General features: G+C 33.8%; 1 protein-coding gene across 1 annotated transcript in view; it reads right to left on the minus strand.

Annotated features, from left to right (window-relative positions):
- Positions 1–20460, minus strand: part of naa15a (N-alpha-acetyltransferase 15, NatA auxiliary subunit a) — a 116673-nt gene that overhangs the window by 56788 nt on the left and 39425 nt on the right. Inside the window, exons 2-5 of the mRNA XM_039751663.1 lie at positions 12128–12212; positions 6647–6751; positions 5276–5433; positions 1734–1868 (exon numbers count right to left, since the gene is read on the minus strand). Of these exons, the coding sequence (XP_039607597.1) occupies positions 1734–1868; positions 5276–5433; positions 6647–6751; positions 12128–12212 (483 nt within the window). The remainder of the gene's footprint in view (positions 1–1733; positions 1869–5275; positions 5434–6646; positions 6752–12127; positions 12213–20460) is intronic.

Here is a 20460-nt window from a genome sequence, read left to right on the forward strand (position 1 = left end):
TCATCACCAACATTCTATTACATCACAATATCCCCTTAACTGTATTCTTTACTTTTATTCCATACAATGCATCATAAAACCCAATGTCTTATTTTTTTTTTTTATTTAAACACTTCAATAAAAGGCACTGTAATGACCTATGGTGAATCCAACAGAACTCTCTACTATTTTGTAGCTGCAGCTGCTCTGCTACTGACAATCTCCATTCATTCTTAACTCATCTTTTCTGCTATGGGGTTGAGGGCAGCCAGACAGAAGGACAAGAAGGCAGGAATAAACCATGTATGAGGTTGCCCCCACTCATATTAAACAAAATGTGTGTAGACTCGTAAGTACTTAGTATCCTTTTAGTATTCCTATGCTCTTGGATCTACAGTTGTACAAAGTACAGATATTTAAATAGCTATATAACACCCTAAAATAATCGTTCTGCTCCTGATCCTGTTCTGGTTCACTCTTAAACCCAAGATCTCCTACTTACTGCTGTTTAATGCAAAGTTTACAGTATCCTTTACCAGCAAGCAAAGGCTTTGATCCTTTCACAGTAAATTTAAAAGTAGATCTTCACTGTTGGCATTGCCCAAACATACATACCCACAAATATTCTGTACATCATATTTTCTGCACATGTAACAGGATAAAAATAGAAACAGTTCAGTCCTGTAAGTTATTCATTGACTGCCTGTTTGTGTACAAATAGAAATACTATAATTCAACATTTTAAACATTGTTAATATACTGTAAAAGTGAGGTGGTTATTGACAATGCATCTTCTGACTTGTAGGAGAAAAAAAAGCAGCATACGCCAGAAAAAAGTAATTGACTTTGTTTAAATTGTTTGAGTAATAACAAGTGATTTTGATGGGATTTCTTATGTCCATTACATGTACAAAGAGGCAGTTGGAATAATACCCATTGTGCTTTCTCTTTCATCATTTCATTTTGTGAGGGGCTGTGCATTCGTGTCTCTTTTTTTTTTTGAAGGATGCCATTTTCACTTGCAATCGTTTAAGCAACTATACACAAGTCTGAAGTACTTGATAATTTTGTTTTGCTTGCAATGTGCCTGTAAAAGTAACTAAAATCTAAAAAGCACATACAGATCAAGCTAACACACCCCATCCAAAATTTTCAATGTAAGTTTGTATTAATGTAGATTTATACTTATTACTTATACTGAACCTGAGATTTTCTTTGTGTTGCTCTAGTGTTAAGCTATCATGTTTCATTGCCCCCACCACCCAAAATTCATACTCAAACATGTATGCGCAGCTGTCACTCTTTGCAAGAATATTAGTTCTTTCGGTTAACGACAAGTGCCTTTAATATCAACAGCATGTTGGTATACACAAATTACATCCTAAAAATAACAATTTTAAATAAAATTAAAAACAATTCAGAGATAATGGCACCACACATGAGACTCCAACGCACTACAAGACACCTTCACGCTAACACTTGCTTTCACTCATACAACACCAATTTAAAGCTGCAAATCAAAATAATATGCACATATTTTAAGTTTGGTTAAAATTTGAAATAACTTAAGAGGCTTTCTTAGGCACTGGGACAACGTGCAGATTTCACCTAGTCTCTGACTACAGCAGAATTCTAATCTTTGAAGCTGTGAGGATGCCCTTCACGAGAACAAAATGGGCACATTCAATAGTTTTAAACACTTTTTTTTTTTTTTTTTATACCAAAAGACAAAGACACAAACTTTTCCTTATTACCTGCTGTGTTTTCCGGAACTCTTCTAAAATTTTTGCAGCCATTTCATAATCTTCCAGGAGATGATATGCAATAGCATAACCAATCCAAGATGCTCGTTGTGCAGGTCTCAGCTGAAGCAACTGGTACCTTGTTTCCTGCCAGATTTAACAATAATATAAAAAAGCTAAGAAATATGCATTTTACATAATTCTTAGTATGCTTAATACTGTATAATAAGATTAATTTCTCTGTGGTATTAATAAAGTTTATCTAATCTAATAATATTTAGAGTGTACTCTTTTTTTGTTTTACTTATAAACATACTACCCTCCCAACTGCAAAGAATCTTTACTTAAAACATGGCCACATAATACATGTTACTATAAGCAATTATCACAACCCAATAAGCTTGTTGAAATAAGCAGTATGGTGATGGTACTACTTTTAAATGTCAAAATGACATTAACGGTTGCAGCACAAGGATGAAACTATTTTCTGGGTGTTGTGGAGGAGAAGTGAAGAGGGTGGAGATATAAATAGTGGAGTATTGTATGCTAAATGCAGTTTCAGTGGACATGAACAGCATTCATTTAATCTAGAGGTGCAAAGATTTTGTTTTGAGTTTGTGACCCAGTGAATAATAATTGCTTCCCATAACACTATTTTAAAGTGGTTTGATAAATCTTAATCCACTGGTAGTGTGAATGGTGTTTTTGTTTGACTATTGAGAACGATAAAAATATTAAAGGATGAGACAGGCTGTACAGCAGAGCTACTGGCATTCAGCGCAATGTCAACCAGTAACATTGAAAATTCCAAAGTGAACTTCTCACAAAATTATTTATCAAGACTAATCATATCACCTGTATAAAATATGAATAGTACATGTATTTTTTAGGAATACTTTAGGTATGCATTTGAAATTTTTTAAAAATTAAACAAGGTGTTGAACTGTTAAGAACTCATTGAGAAAAAAATAGTGTTAACAATGCAGCTCATTTGAAAACTAAAAAAAAATGTCTGTTTTAAGACAATGTAAACACACCTCACTTATCTGAGTCAAGTGACTATTATACTATACTTTAAAAAAATCATCATATCCTCATGCCACACCTGTTATGAAGAACTTATTCCTCTCAATTTTACTAACATGTACATTAAGCACGTACACTGGCAGTGATATATCACAGGAATACATTTTGTATTTTAAATGATAATCATTGCTTTTATTAACAGTATGTTTGCTTTTGACTTTTCTCTTTTTGCAATATTCCTGTGAGAACCAGGCTTAAATGAAAACCAAAAGATTTACCCTTTTTACTTCTCTGTTATATGGTTCCAATGTCATTATGGTAATAATCAACTCCTTGGGCCCCAGTATAGTACTCCTTTTCTTATTTGGGTGCTCAGATTAAACTATTTAAAAATCCCTGCTGTGGATGATTAGAGATGTAGAAATTGCAAAACAAATCTTGCATACGCAATATATCCTTCCACATGCACTGCTATAATACAATATTTCTCCAGTATGCTTTTTGTATAATTACTATACGGCGCTTACTTAAATGCCAGGGTGCATAATGAAATTTCAGTTTTAGATGCACTAAAGAATTTGAATGTGTTTAATGAATTACTGGCTGCATCATATAATGTAAAAAGATTATGCATAATAATGACAGTACAGTACCATTATTAAATTATCCTTCCGATTTTAAACAATCACATCTTACTAACAGATGCTTTGCATTATTCTGTATACATAACATACTAAAGATTGTGGTTTGGATATTTAAACATTATAAATACAAAAATAACTGGCACCTAATTTAGTGTTGAATTAACTTTCAAAACTAGCACTCCAATATGAAGAATTAGGCAATAATTATTAATGTTTATATGTGGTTTGAACGAAAAATGCATAATATTTTTTGCAAAATTACATATCTTTGACATTTGAAATGTATTAGTGGTAATAAACTGTGGTTTTAAACATTATTTTTAAAATAGTGAACTACACGGGTATCATTTGCTTTGCAAAGTGTCTTGCTTAGTTATTCATGGTTAAAGCTCAGTTGCAAGTTATGTTATCAGTTCTGTATAATTTCAAACATCCTTAACACTATGCAGTTTTACAAAACTCTCAAAAGTATTTTATTATTCAGCCAAGCAGATCAAGCAAAATAGGACAAAAATAGCTTATTTGAAAATAATATCAATACCAGAGTATGAAAAAGGTGCTGTTTTTGAGATTAGAATGACTACCAAAATAATTCCAAAAATAAATTTTAAATAAAATATAAACAAAGTTTAAAATAAGATCAATTTTAATCTGCTAATAAAAAAAAAGACACAGTTCCTGCTTTGAATTACTGTAATCCCTCCCTATATCGCGCTTCGACTTTCGCGGCGTCACTCTATCGCGGATTTTATATGTAAGCATAACTAAATATATAACAGATTTTTCGCTGCCAGGGGTTCTGCGGACAATGTGTCTTTTTACTTCCTGTGCATGCTTCCTCAGTTGGTTTGCCCAGTTGCTTTCATACAAGGGACGCTATTGGCAGATGACTGAGAAGCTAACCAATCAGAGCACGCAGTTAAGTTCTCCTGACTGAGAAGCTAACCAATCAGAGCACGCAGTTAAGTTCCTGTGTGCTAAATGTGATGTTAACCAGGAAGTCTTGTCTCGCTCATTCAGCATCAACGTATTTCGCTGTGTAAAGAGTTAACTTTTCTGCATAGTCAAGCCCTTCATTATGGCTTCAAAACGATCTGCTCCTGCTACTGCTTCAATGAGGCTATGATTCTTTTTATTTAAAAAGTAGGAAAGAAATATAAGATCTACGGCCGCAGTGTCCTTTTAACCAGGGTGCAAAATGAGTTGTAAGTGGATGTAATAAGGCAGTAGTCTGGATGGAATCTGCTTTAGGAATTTGGATTGAAGACTGCCGGAAGAACAACGACGGTGATATACAGTTGCCTGAAGAGGCTCCTTTAGACGTTATTGGATAAGTCGTCGTGTCATTGTTGGTGAGTAACTATAATTAATTTTCAACTTACAGTACTTAGTACATGTACGTACGTTTAGTGTCACTGTACACACACTTACTGTATACAATTTTTCTTGCATTGTACGTATTTATTGCTGGTGGCCTGTCTACTGTAATGGCTGTAACATATGTGATATCAGAGACACTTGATATCTTTAAAATAATATTTAGGTTTTATTGTATATAAACAGTGTGTTTACATACATAATTTCAATGAATCTTACCTAATATCTAAGAATACAATGGGTTTATGCTGTATAACTGTGCAGGGAATATTTATAAACAGTGTGAGTTTATAAGGGCTTTAAATATATAAAAATAACCATACAAACATATAGTTTCTACTTTGGGGATTTTCACCTATTGCGGGGCGGTGGGGAAGTGGTCGGGGGGACGGGCTGGAACGCAACCCCCATGATCGAGAAGGGATTACTGTAATTTGCCTTTGAATTATTTCTAGTATTTCATGTGAGTCCTTAACCGAGAATACAAAGAGTTAACAGTACGCTTACCCTGTATCCTTCAAGATCTCTCATTTGAATCTGTAGCAAAGAGAGATCCCTCAGAATCTGAAGATTGTCTTTGTCCCATTTCAGTGCATTTCTATAACATTTGATGGCTTCATCGTATTTCTTGTCTGACCTCTGCAACAAACCATATACATGCCAGCCTGACAGAAAGTTAAGGAATTTGCTTCTTGACATCCATTACTATACACGCTGTCACAAAAAGATCCAGAACAATAAACTACAATGGTAACATTTACATGAAAGTACTTTACATCAACTGTGATTCCACTACCATTAAAACAAAGTACAAACACATCAAATCTTCTACAAGTACAAACCGCCAACCAAAATACTAATACAAATGCAATAAATGAGGTCTGAAAAAAATTTGACTGTAACATTTCTGGAATTCACCCATTAATTCATATTTTTGTTTTAACTGGTCAAGTTGTGGAAAATGGTATCCTACATACTAGTCTTACTTGCCTATTTTTAGAAGTACTAAATGTCCTGGCACACTACATGATTTCTCCAGAGATGTTCAGTCACAGACTTCATTTTCATAATCTTTGTAAGTCAGGGAGTGTCATGGGGCACTCCATGACCACCAGTCATGTAGACTGATGTCCCACGCAACTCACACCAAACATTCTGTGACTTTTCCCTGTCTAAATCAAACCGGTCTGATTTCGTCTTAAGTGGCAGTGGTGGACTCTGCATATGAGTGAGCTCTTCCTGAGATACAATGCAATAAATGCAGCTGCAAGGAAACGGAAGTGCATGTCTTTGACCTCACAAATAAAAGGGAGTTTTGTAAGTTTGATGTCTCATATTTTACATATAATGACAGAATGGAAAAAATGACCAAGATTTTGTCTGATCTTGCTGCACTTGGAATTCATTTAGACAGCCCAGGCATAGTTATTGGGTGTCAGAAAATAACGGGCAACCTCATGATACTTGGGAAATATGAAACTGTGCTGCAATATAATCAAAGAATTGTATAGTTTGTTATGCCCTTGGACCCCTAGTCAATTAACTTGAAATTATTACTGATAGCATCATCACATTTAACATTCCCTTCAACTAGAATTTGTGCAATGCGATGCCATTGGATACAAGTGGATCGGTTTTGTGAACCTTATTCTAATTCTGATATGATTCAAATTCTCAGAATGTGTTCTTGTACTCATTATCCAATCCGCAATATCCTAACTACAGGGTCACAGGGGTCGGCTGAAGCCAATCCCAGTCAACACAGGGCGCAAAGCAGGAAACAACCCCGGGCAGGGCGCCAGCCCACTGCAGTCTTGTGCTGATTATTTTCATTCTTTTTCCAATCTCTTTGTCCAGAAGCACTGATGAAAAGGATACAGACATGACTTTTGAGGTCATTACGAAGTCCTCGTCTTACCAATTCATAAGCTTCTTCTTTTTTCCCCAAGCAATTTAAAGTTAACCCTTTCATCGCAAGCGTCTCTGAAAATAAAATAAATACATTTTGATTATTTAAAACAATTAGGAGACTACCTGAATTTAGAGTAGAAACTAATTCTATATAATAAATAACTTGGAAAACCTTTAAATATAGCAAAAATACAATTGACTATTCAAACAATGAAATGTACATTAAAATTAAGATGAAAATAAAGACTAAAAGAAAAATTTTACAGTTCAGTTAATACTGTTTTGATAAAGCTATGATTCTATGATGGAATCCTTTCTCATTGAATCACATCATAAGAAGCGATGGAGAAAATTTCACTTTCAAGCAGGGAGATATGGACAAAAAAAAGTATTGTTTTGCTTTTTAATTTAAGGACAATATACAATTTAAATATTTAAGAAAGAAATCACTTTCAACGATAAGAAAGATAGAGAAAGATAGAGAGAAAACACAAAATGAGAAGGTTGCACTCAATTTTCACAATAAAAATACAATTGTTTTGTTCCGTTTAGTGCAAATGCATAGAATGACTCTCCAGAAAACTTTTTCTAATAATAATAATACATTTTATTTATATAGTGCCTTTCAAATCAAAGAATTACTCTACTTTCTTTGATGTAAAGACTAATATTCCAGTCTTCTCACTCTCTCTAGAAAAGTTTTCCTTTCTATTCTCGGTTTACAGAAAGTTCACAGCAAAAAGATGTGCACTCATACATATGCCACGTTACTTCAAATAAAAACACTGCAACTAAATTACCATAAAGTTTTATAATAAATAAAAAAAAAAAAACAGATGCTGAGAAGAAACGCTGAATGAGTATTTTGTAATGAAAATCTACAGATTTAGATTGGCACCCAATCCATCAGAGCTGCACTATAATATTATATATACTCTATATTATTCTTGCAGAAAAATCAGATGAATTTTCAAAAAAAAAAAATTTAAAAAAACTTTCAAATTTGAAGAAGAAATGAGCTGTTAAAAAATGTTACATGCTACATGTTGAATCCTTTAAGGGAGCACTACATTTTAGGTAACCAGTTGCATACAGTTTTCTCTGAATCAACTGCAGTCAGCTGTCAGTTTGATAGATTACAGTCAATAAAATCCAAATGTGTTTTTTATTTTGTAACTGTCTGATGCCCTTATCAAGATGACTTACAATAACAGACCACTATACAATTGTCTACAGCTGGAGCAGGCTAAATGACTTTGTAGCGCAAAGTAGTGAACAAGCCTACAAAAACTCTGCGCATAGTCTTTTAATGTTAAAAGCAAGAAATCAGCAGCAGAGACAAGGAATGTCACTTACAGCATGCGATGTGATTCATGTCCAGCTGTATATGTTGGGCAGATATAAAAACACTTGCCACACATATACAGGAACACAGCAATGTGGTCAGAAGAAAACATCCATGGCCTCTGATTTACACATGTACAAGTTTGACGGGACACACATTTAAATAGGGTGCGAGTAAAATTCAAGGGTAATACCAAAAGTGCCAGAGAACTGGCTGAAACTTGGCTATCCAATGAAAACACCATTAACAGACATTTGGACAACACCATTCAAAAACATGCCTTGAAGTCTACAATGAACTATTTATGAGGAAAAAAAAAAGATTAAAATTTAATGGTGCTGTAAAACAAATGGGTAATCAAGAATACAAGATGACACAAATTTTCTATTCTAATTCTAACAAAGTAACAAAGAGAAAATATTAATAAAAAATGATCAGAAAAATTCCTAGCTGTTAAGTGTTTTTATATTTTTTCTAAAGCAGACTTTTTAGGAATTAGAGCTGTAGAGATTAACCGTACATATTTAAGAAAAAGCCAAAAGAACAGTCTGATCAGCAGTCAGGTGTCTCTTACATAAAATCCACAAGAGCATTTCACCTAAATTAAAAGGTTTCTCCAAGTTCATAGTCTAAAGATCTGAGCCCAGCTGTAAATAAATAAGTCAATTTGAGGTTTGCCTTTTAACTTACACCGCAGTCAAAATCAGAATTCCAAACTAAAAATGAAAACAAGAAATATTCAGTCATCAGTATACAAAACCTATTTATTTTGTTTTAACTCAATGCTATTGCAGGATACACCTCTGTTGGTCCAAAACATAGATATGACTATGTGCACACCTCTATCTTGCTTGCTTTATATTTAATTTAAGATATAGATTTTTATGGCACAAATCTTTGTTTGCTCCTTTTTATAACAAACAAAATAGCAGCAAAAATGAACCAGTAATTTCTAAAATGATTTTCTGATAGCAGCTGGAAAAATAACAGTTAAACAGAGTTGGAATTTCATGCTTGAAAAAATGGGGGTGTATTAACAATTGGGTGGGGTTATCAACTTAGGTGTATAAATATGTTCATCATGAACTCTCCGATTTATCTTAACATATTCATGTACACAATTTATTTATTGACATGTTCTCTGCAGTAATAAAATCAATACTAAAAATAAAACTTTATTATATAGTTTTCATTTAAACAAACTTCAGTAACAATAAACTTTTTAGTCCAGTTTTGAGAGATTTAGGTTTTCATCAGTAAACAAAGGATACACTCACTGGTTAACAACACTTACATTTAAGAGTAATATTTAAAGAACAAGTTACATTAATTCAAACTTCAAATGTCATACACCAGATGTCTTAGATTTTCAAATTTTCCTCAACTTTACCACTATGTTTGGGAAATTAACCTTAAACAAGTCTGATATTTCAGAATTCCTATAAAACAATATTTGTTCTGTAATGTTCAAACTACCTCAAATAAATACATGCTGCTATTGCACATGCCTATGTATTAACACATAACTTGGCATTGAAATGGATTGACTGTTAAGTGCAGAAAATACTCTGGGTGGTATCCTGTTTGCTCTTGTACCAAGTTTGTGTCAGATGTGCTTTAGTCACATTTTAATAATAATAAATAAAAAAAAAACGGAATGATACAGATTTAGTTTTTGCCAATTCGACTTGAATGAGCCACTTTAGTAACTTAGTTAACTGTGCATTTCCTAGGCCATGGGTTTCCAGTAAGATATTTCATGTCATGACTGAAGAGATCTGCCTCAAAACATTATGAGCAGAGTTACTGCTGAATGTGTAAGTTTATGTACTCTAACTAAATAAATGTTACTTTGGAAATGATGTGTTGAGGGATGGGTGCGAGCTTGGCGTCCCATTCAAGGTTGGATTTAGTCTTGTGCCTAGTGCAGTTGGGGAAGGCACTTAAAATCCCAGCAACCCTGAATTGGATACACTTGTGAGAAAATGTATAGTGAGAGGTAGAACTGTAAGAGTTTTCATAACAATCCAAAGATAAATACAAAGCATGCATTCCTTCATCTCAACCATTTGTGGCTCTCTGTTAAAAAGCAAATTACCTTCCTTCTAAGCACTTTGAGCTACTGTTTGTATGAAAATGTGCTATATAAATAAATGTTGTTGTTGTTGTTCCAATTGACATTTGACTGATCATATCATTAAACCATGCAGGATCAAAACAAATGTCAGGTTAACTGCAATCAGTGCCAAAATTCAAGCTCAAATAAGCCAACAAATAAAAAATAATCAAACTGATAAAAAAAAATGTGAGTCTCCCTTACGGAGTCTGAAACAATGTAGTTACAAAAAAAAAAAACCTCTGGTAGCTGACTTCTTCTAAAGTAGTTATTAGCTGCTAACTACTAACAAAAATATGCATAGATGTGACACATTTGTGTTGATATCCTGAACAGGCTGTGTTTTAACTTCTTTCATTCACATTTTGTAAAACATCGGAAAATGGGAAACAAAACGTTTTGCAATAAACTATAAAGCTAATGAAGATATGAAGTTGAAATTCATCTGTGATTTTTCATATGCAAGAATGTAGATAGCAAAAAGTTTACTTAAAATGTAGGTTTTTATGTACTCAAAAAGAAAAGACAGCAAATATCAGGTAATAAACAAGAAATTTTTCTTTTTACCAAAAAGAAACTGCCAGTAATGTAAAAGTAAAAGTTCAATTGACAGCAAACTGCTTCACATTAAAATATGTAGATGATTATTAAATGTTTTCATTTACATGATGTCTGCTTTACAGAATGCACGATTTGCAGCTATGTAAAGAAAAGTACACTGAATACTTCTTTAGCAATGTAAGTGGATTGAATAAAAACAACATTATTAAACTCCTGTGGCACTTTACAGTCAAGACATTCCAGCACTGGAAAGCAGTGGCTACTGCAGTGTTTCTGCACCATTTGTTGCTCACTTAAACACACAATACACCTTACCAGATGCTGAAGCAATTCTAACTACATGGAAAATGACCAGTCTAATAAGATGAATGGCCGCATCATGGATGTTATGTAGTCATGTTTAAGTGACAATAAAAACAGAAAAGTAACTTGTCTGTCGCTGGGTTAACCATTGAATCTTAAGTCATCTAAGATTGTGGTCCACATAGCAGACATATGAATGCTCGACAGAAGGGAGCACCAGCCTGATCAGACATTTTTTTTTTTTTTACATCCTGATGTAAACGCAGGCTCATTTACATCATTTGAAGTAGGCAGTGTGGCACAGTGGTTAACTCTTTGGAGTTCAAACCCTGGGGTTGTGGATTCAAATCCTGCTACTGACACCATGTGTCCCTAAGCAAGTCACTTGACCTGTGTGTGCTCTAATTGGAAAAACAAAAGAAGTGAAACCAATTGTATCATAAATGTTGTAAATCACCTTCAATAAAGGCATCAACCAAATAAGTAAATGTAATGATTTCTGTTCACGTTGTTTATGGCGGCAGCAGCAGCAGATCTTTCTTTTTGCCAGCTGATTTGTGGGAAACTATGTTCTCACAGCTTGATCATCACAGAATGCCAAAGCTGCTCAACTGCTCCCTTAATTCCGGGGTAATGTTGTACACTGAACAGTGATCATTGATGTAAAGCAGTGTACAGTAATTATCGACTTCTAGATAATCAAACAAAGCCATGCTTTTTATTGGGCAAAATGAAATGTCAAAATAACTGGCTTTGCTAAAAATTTCCCAATATAAATTTAGAAAAAAGTGTTTTAACCTTTGACAGAACATAATAAATGAGTTCAAAAGAATATTCTGAAAGAAGACTAATGAGAATACCACAGCAATCAATCTAAAACTCTTACTCATTCTATCGTCTAAAAATAATGGTGTTTTATATATATATATATATATATATATATATATATATATATATATATATATATATATATATATATATATATGCACAATTTTGCTTTTAGCAAAATTTTAGCTTTGTAATATTGTAATTCCCTCACTCCTAAAACAAACAAACAAATAAATAAATAAAGATGAGTACTAATTTAGATATATCTGGAATCACCATGGATTCCAATGCTTACCTCCATGTTCAGCAAATTTAGGATTGGAAAGTATTTGCTTACAAAATTTAAGTCCATTCCTGTACTGTTTATGTTCATAACATCTCTGGAAAGACAAAAAATGAAGGGACAAAGATATTACTGTAGGAAAAAAACTACAAAATTTCAAAAACTATATCATAGCAATTTGTAATGACCATGGAGAAAGAATTCACCAGAGAAAAGCAATAAACTGGACACACTTTGAATGTCACATTTCAACGTACAGAAATATTTAAGAAAATTATTAACCTATAATGAAAAAGATGAGGGAAGGTATTACAACAATGTACAACTGTCACTGTTATTTTGTTGAGAAACTTTCGTAGGGGAAATTTCATTTCAACCGTGAACTGGATTAAGAGGGTGTAAGAATGTTAAACAAGTTTCCATAAAACACTATCAAAACTAAGTACAGTAGTCATCAATGTAAAACTGATAAAAATCTGTGTATATCGGGACATAGAAAATATTGAAAACTGGTTAAACATCGACATCCACTGTCTAAATAAAAAAAGGACAGAAAATGATAAATGGCATACAACACAGCAGATAAACACATATTAAACATTCTTAATTTATTAAGAATTTTATTTTGACATGGATGAAATTCACTAATGTTTCATATAAAAAAAGCAATATGCATAGGGCACGTAATAAAGTGTCACTTAATCACTACACACATATGAATTTTCTATTTTTAATCCTTGTAGTTATTTTTTTAATGCCAAGAACACAAACATTCTCCTTAACCATTGAAAAATAACCATAAAACCAATACAGTGATGTGATAAATGTACATTGGAGCAAATTGGAAAAACAATGTAATATTCACTTGTTTAGCTGCCAGCTGAAACTAAAAAAAACATCCGAACAGCAAGTATACCGCAAAAGTAAAAGAAAAGTTTGTAAACTATCAGCCCAGAATAGAGATACCACACTGAATAGTATGTGTACTGCAACAATGCCAGGAGAACTTTCTAAAACCACATTATGATGAAACTGACATGAGGCCCCATGGTTTCGTTTAGATGTCACAACACCAAAATATTTATATTCCACAGTACCAATATTGAAATTTTACGATACTCAATACCTATTTTATACCACAGTAAAAACAGGAACCACTTAAAAGGTTTTCTATAAAAGGGATCTCAATTATTTAAATGAACAATACTGTACATTTTCCTGTAACAGAAAATAAAATATACTGTATAACTACGAAGAGTGACAACAGCTTTAAAATTCTGGAATACCCATCAAGTTGTTATCCAAATAATTATGTGAACTAGAATTGGCATTCATAAATATGACAATACAATGCAGGGCTTGAATTTTAATGTGCGACAGACATGTGAATTACCCAATTTATTTCTCAGATATCATCTTTCCAGGAACTGAAAAATTCTGCTTAAAATCAATTAAAAAAACAAGTTCAAACACTGTATCTGTACTGCTGAATACGTAAATTGCATGATAATTCAGGATATTTTCATTTAAACAATGCTGTTTAATATGTTTTTAAAATCTAGTTTGTCAGAGAACCCTCTGTTCGGTTTGTGACATTTCATATTTTAAGGTTACTATTTCCATCATTAACTGGTTTAAAAAAAAAAAAGAAAACTCACATAAGAGTCAAATGAATTCAAATTTCAAATGCCACAGACTTCTGGTGCTTTAACTGTGCAAATCTGTCCAGCTTTTATTTACATTTGTCCAAACTTTAAGGCTTCCTGTGTGAAATCAGTCTGGTCAGTTTTACATTACATTGTTATTTCAGATCTCGTGCAAAACGACCTTTGTTGTGTTGTTTTTCAAGTATCTTAAATAAGCAATCAGACATTGTTATCGCTTAGCCCGTTTACAAATCCATTATTAGAAAATTAACTGGATTAATGTTGCCTGTAGTAAATTAATCTTAACCATTCAAATGTATCACATATGTGCTTTAACTACATTCACCATATTTTAGGGGTTATACAGGTGAACATTATTTCCACATTTGCATATTTGTATTTTGCAGTTAAGTATGCTGCTTTGTCCATCATGCTAACTAGGGATGCAACTAATGATTATTTTGGTAGTCAACTAATCGTTCAATCTATTTTTCAATTAGTCACGATTATTTCATGCCTGACTATTTTGATGCCTGCGAACTCTGGTTGCACATCCTATTCCGAGATCCAGTGCATGTCTTATCTCATCTGTCAACCTGTTAATGTCACCCTGATATCTCTGGATTAACACAATTAAAATTAATTATAATCAAATTAAAATAACCAGTGAAACATATGAATCTGAAAATAATCAGATGTTTTTATATTAGTGTGACCATCACAATAGTCCAGCACATAGTCTTTAAACAAAAAAACTGCATTTGACTTAACCAAAAAATACTTTGCTAAAACTGAAACATTTTCATATTCTAGTAATAAAGGACAAAATGTAGACATAAACCTGTGGTGGGCTGGCGCCCTGCCCTGCACCCTGTGTTGGCTGGGATTGGCTCCAGCAGACCCCTGTGACCCTGTAGTTAGGATATAGCGGGTTGGATAATGGATGCAGACATAAACTATATAATGTGTAAAGCCTGAAGTGCAAAGATCAAATAAACACTTTCACAAAAGGTGAAATAGCTTCTGTGGTGCAGCAGTAGGAATTGCTGACTTATAATCAAGAGTCCCTCGGTTCGATCCTGACTGCCTTGTATATTTACCGTTTTGAGTAGTGAGTTGCTCTTATTGTTAATATTATAAAATAAACACATACATCTGATTTGCATCTGTCACAGCCACTCTATTAAACGTACAGTACTTGTAAAAGTTACCGTTTCTTTTTTCACTTTTATTCTGTCAGTCACGATCACGATACATACTACCACCCCGCCAGGGATCTGACGCTGTTACTTTATATCTGCAACTGAGAATAGCTGTAGATGTGAGTGGTGTTTTGAGACAATTGAACTGGAAATTCTCTGATCTGGATGGATAAAAGCCGACACACAAATGCTGGTGAATCTGCCTTATTCGCATCTCATTGTCACGATTTTTTTTTTATTCAATTTTATTGAGTGTTCCTGCTTACACCGAATTAGTATGCACCTTAAGGCCCGAGATGTCAAAGCTGCACTGACAAAAAAACAGAGACATCGGTATATATGATATTTGGAATTATTCATTTTATGACCTGTATAGTACATTTCGGAAAACATTGTGGCACGGATGCAACATTATTCATTATTATGTGGTTGTAAATCAATGACCTCATTTAACCTTTAACCTAAATTTGTTACTTGTAAAAGTTAGCTTTTTTTACTTTTATTTTCTCAGTCTCATTCACGCTGTCCTTCCCCTCCTGATCTGACCCTAACTAACTAACTAACTAACAGCGGCAGCATAAATTCTCAGGAGACGGCGGCATCACATCTCCAGAATGCTTTCGTTTCAGATGCTCATGCATCGTGATGGTGCTGCCGTGAAAAGAAAGCTCTGCTTTACATAATCTGCATTCAAATTTTTTTTCTTATTCGTTGAAGTCCTCAAACATTTTAGAAAGTTTCTGTCTCAATTTTTTCCATCTCCTTCCCCCTACTCTATCCATTGCAACCACATTTATTTTCCTCTACATTCTTCTTCTCCTCAGACGTCGTTCTTCATTGGTAGGACTGAGTGCAGTCTTGACAAACAATAACAAACATTATTGCCCCCAGACGTACATGTAGTACATTGCAGTTACAAAAACCAATGTGGCTCTTTGTGACTGGAGCCTCTATTGAAGGTTCCGTTTATGACGTATCGACAATAAAAAAAATCTGTGTCTGCGATTTTTGTAGTTGACGTTATCGATTACATCGACTAATCGTTGCAGCCCTACTGCTAACTGCATGCATCTGCGATTATGCATTTTCTTAACACAATACATGTCAAATTAAAATGGAGATGTGTTTTGTGCTTCAAATCATTGAAGAAAAAAATTAATTTTAATTATTAAAAAATGGAGCAACTTATTTCCTCAACGGGGTACCCAAGCCAAACACCCACTTAATTTGAAACTTGCCTCAATTCTTCATGCTAAAACACCTTCTAGCAACGCCAGTGTGAAGTTTCCACTGCAACTCTGAACTGTACATGCCAGTCAGAAAATGAAAGAACACTTGGACAAACATCTTTGTGCCAAACCTATACGATCTTTATATTGTGTCCTTTATTGCGATTGTTTTGCCTTTTTTTGTATGTTTTAACTAATAAGCACTATTCCTGCAAACACATGCAGCAATTCACCTGCCTCAACTACATTTCCAGACATGACTCCAGCCATTTCTCCTTTCAACATGACCTGATGCAGTGCTGCATCATCACTGTGAGCCATTTTTATATGTATATCTTATATTTATCTCACACATTTATTATTATGCTTTTCAAAGTAATGTGTCTTTTGCTGTCACTCATGAGTGCAATATGTAGTTTAACTTGCTACTTTTGATATAGTAAAATACCTAGGAGTGTTAGTTTTTCAGAATGTTAGTATCAACTTGGTACTGAAACATCAGTTCTTGTATTTTAATTAGGGATATTATATTGTATACATGTTAGAGATGCACAATATTGGGAACTGCATCATTAACGGTCAATGTTCATTAAAAATGACATCGGAATTGGTCAGATGTGTAAATTTTAAAGAATACAGCTGACCAATATAATTCCAATTTGCCAACATTGTCGGTTCACTAAATAATTAAATTTTTTTTTCACTGTTTGTTGAGGCAGATAATAAGCTGCAGAAAAACATGTATGTGACCACACGCCCTTGTGCCCACACTCAAACACAAAAAAAAAACATGAGGTTTCCTAGTTTTGCTGACAAGAGCAGTGCACACGTTGTTTATTTATTGGGCAGGTATCATTATTAAGGCAGCATATCAGCCAACTGGTCAACCTAATAATAATTTATTATTTTTTTATTATTAAATAGGTAATTGTTTATAAACGTGTTTTTTTTATTAAGTTCTTTCAGCTAAATACCTAGCTCAGAGAGCCCCCTATCTGCAGAAGTAACTGTGCCCTCCAGTACTAGAAAAGCCATGCAGCCCATTTTCCCACCTTGACCAAGGCAGCAGTCAAGTACTTATCAGCACCTTGTACCAGTGTAGACAGCGAACACCTTTTTTTTTAGCTGTGTCAAATATAGTAAATGAAAAGAGAAACAGACTTGCTGATGGTAAAGAAGAAAGGCTTCTTTTTATTAAGATAAACCTGCAATTTGTGCTTTTAAATAAGCCAACCTAAGCCCATGGTTAATTGCTTCATAGTACCTTTCATTTTAGTTTTACTTAAAGTAATATATGTCTGATTATGGCACAATGAATATGCATTAATTTTTTTTTGTTTATACACTCCATTATCATATAATGTAACGGCATTGTGTGCTTAACCTACCCAGAATGTGTATGTTAAGCAGATTTTTGTACATGTCCTTTTTTGTTATTTTTGTTATAGAGAGGGGCAATATCTTGCTTCTGTGTTTTATTTGGAGTCTTTACTCCATAAAAAATGGTGCCCTGTCTTATACGCCATTATCTGGGTTAAGGAGCACACCTCCAAAACAATAAATGAAAGCTTTCCCTACCAATCAGTTTATCTCCTGCCACTTACATTCCTTTTTACTCTATATCACAAACACTCCTGCTTATTGTCTCCTGACTCCATACTCAAAACTTCCTTACGCCGCACCTTCTTTTATCTAACTTCTCCTGTCACTCATCTCCTAAGAGGTGTGTCTGCCCCCTACAGAACAGAAGCACTTCACTCAGTCCCATCACTCATACCATTCATTCCACCCTTTCTGGTCCTGTACAAAACATCACAAGCTGCCTGCACATCCCAAGATATTAACAAAACATAGTATAACAGAATTTAAAAAGAAAATTACAATACAGAACAACATTAATATTAAAAAAGAATAGCATTACCGTCAGTAGTATCCATTTTTCGACACATTTTTCAATTTTGTCAGCATCACGCTTTATATCAGTCTCTGTTCTTCAAACTCCAAAATTTGAAGCATTTGATTGTCATCAAATGCATGTTTTGCAGTTCATAATTTTACAAGCATTGTTGCAAATTCTTTCAAGCATACACTGACTCCTACACTACTGTTGCAACACTGAACAACAGAGAGCAGACACAGCACCTGCTATAACATTTTCACATCAACCATTCGTCCATTGATGCCGTAGGATGCCAATGTATAATCTGATACTATAGAAAGATTGTGCCTTTGCAACAAGTTATTTTTAGAAGACGTTTTAGAACACATGCCACAGGCTTTTAGAACACAAGTCTGGAATTGCATAGAAATCTACAATCCAATGTCTGGTGTTTATTCATAGAATCTTTTTGACAGAAAATGGAACAGAACACATTCTTATAAATGCGTAAAACCATTTTGATAAAGGAAAACACACGAGTTTATTATGTTTTAATGTATCTTTTTGTTTAAGAGAACTCATTGCATACGTAAAAATGAAACCATTACTACTTTTCCTGAGATGCCAAAACAAATCTTAATATCCCACCAGTGCCAGGGCATCTTCAATATTACATCCGAGTAAGTAGCAAAAGGTCAGCTTCAGAGATACTGGAGTGTGTAGTATAGGCACTAGTGCTGGAGGATATACTGGTACTAACAAAAATGTTGAACCACCAAATTTAAAAAAAACGTAAACTTACTTAATGCTACATTTGTTTTGATATCGGTACTGACAGGCACAATCTGGTATGGTTGTCAAAGTCAAAACTTTCTCAAATTAAGAACAAAATGAGGATGGATTGATTGATTAGCAATATTTATCACATATAACTTCTGTCAATCACTGTGGGCAACTGATTTAACCAATAGAAGCTTGCTTTTTCTGCTTTCAGGTATGTTTATAAGCTGTTGAAATGCAGAGTGGTAGGTTGGACATTCTTTTAAGTTTTTGAAAAAAAAAAATGTAAATAAAAAAATGTATAAAAAAATGCACATTTGTAAAATATTGTGTTTAAAACCAAAGGATTTGTGCTCTTACTTTCTTTTGCTTTGTTACTACCGGAGAGGCAACACGATTTCAGCTTTCTGAATGTAAGAAACCCATGAGCACTATACTTTCAAATCCTAGCAACTTAATGTGACCACTGTCAAAACTACTGAATTTAATTTCCAAATCCTGACATCATTTCTGTGTTAAAAGCATTTTATTGGTGCATAGCAACATTCCCCTATTTGAGACTATGCAGAATCCCACAATATAATGTCAGGACCTTTTGCCATAGTAAATAAGTAAATGTCTAATTTGGGCATAGTGTATTCTTTCTTCCTGTGGATTAGGTCAAAATGATAAATACTGATAAAATATAAAAATTTAAAAGTGTACCTCTACCTTATATGACTCACTTACAAGCAGAATCACCAACATGTCCACAAGCCACTTTATCGGTCGCTCTCCACCTGTTACATTGCTGCTTTCAGCACGGAGATGGTAATGAACAGCAAGAATTGGGAAAAAAAAGAATGGCATCCTAACAGTAAAGAGGAGAATGCTTGCTGCACATCTGACAACATCAACCATTTACATAAGCATAAAACAATAGCTAGCTAGTGGAACCTTGCAGTCACACTAACTGATATTCTAGAGGCACAGTAGTGGTCTACGTGACCAGTGCTCAGGCAAACATACATCCACTCACTGAAAATTAAATCTGTCTAATTTTACACTGCCATAATATCACAATAAATTTAGAATTCCTTGTAAGTGTCAATACACTTCTGCTTATTTATGTAAAACAATTACCATATTTCTTGGATGACTGCATAATTGTTTTTTTATCTGGCTTCAAGAGAGATATATTGTGTCATCCAAGTAACAGTAGAATAATGACTATGTGGTCAGTTAAAAAATTTGACTTGTCTTTGTGGTGGAGAGTTATTTCAAAAAGTGGCAACTGTTAACCATAATCAGCTTCAAAACTGATATCAACACTGCAAAGTATAGTGAAAAACATAAACCTATTTCCATAACAATTCAAGCCCTTGGCATTTTTGGTAAGGTATCAAAAACCTTAGTAATAACACAGTGCATAAACTACTGAGGCATCCTTATCTTCTGAGTTTAACATTTTATGCTCTTTGTTAAACCAACCAACTAGGAGTTTGTGATATGTATTGTTTAATATGATATCTTAACTGTTGTTTTAACAATGTGCAAGCTGGGTCTCTCACTTGGAAAAAACAATCAAAAACATGCCATTAAGAGTTCATGTAACCTAACAGGAAATGCT

This window comes from Polypterus senegalus, chromosome 4, assembly GCF_016835505.1.
Source record: "Polypterus senegalus isolate Bchr_013 chromosome 4, ASM1683550v1, whole genome shotgun sequence".
In the NCBI taxonomy this organism is placed as follows: domain Eukaryota; kingdom Metazoa; phylum Chordata; class Cladistia; order Polypteriformes; family Polypteridae; genus Polypterus; species Polypterus senegalus.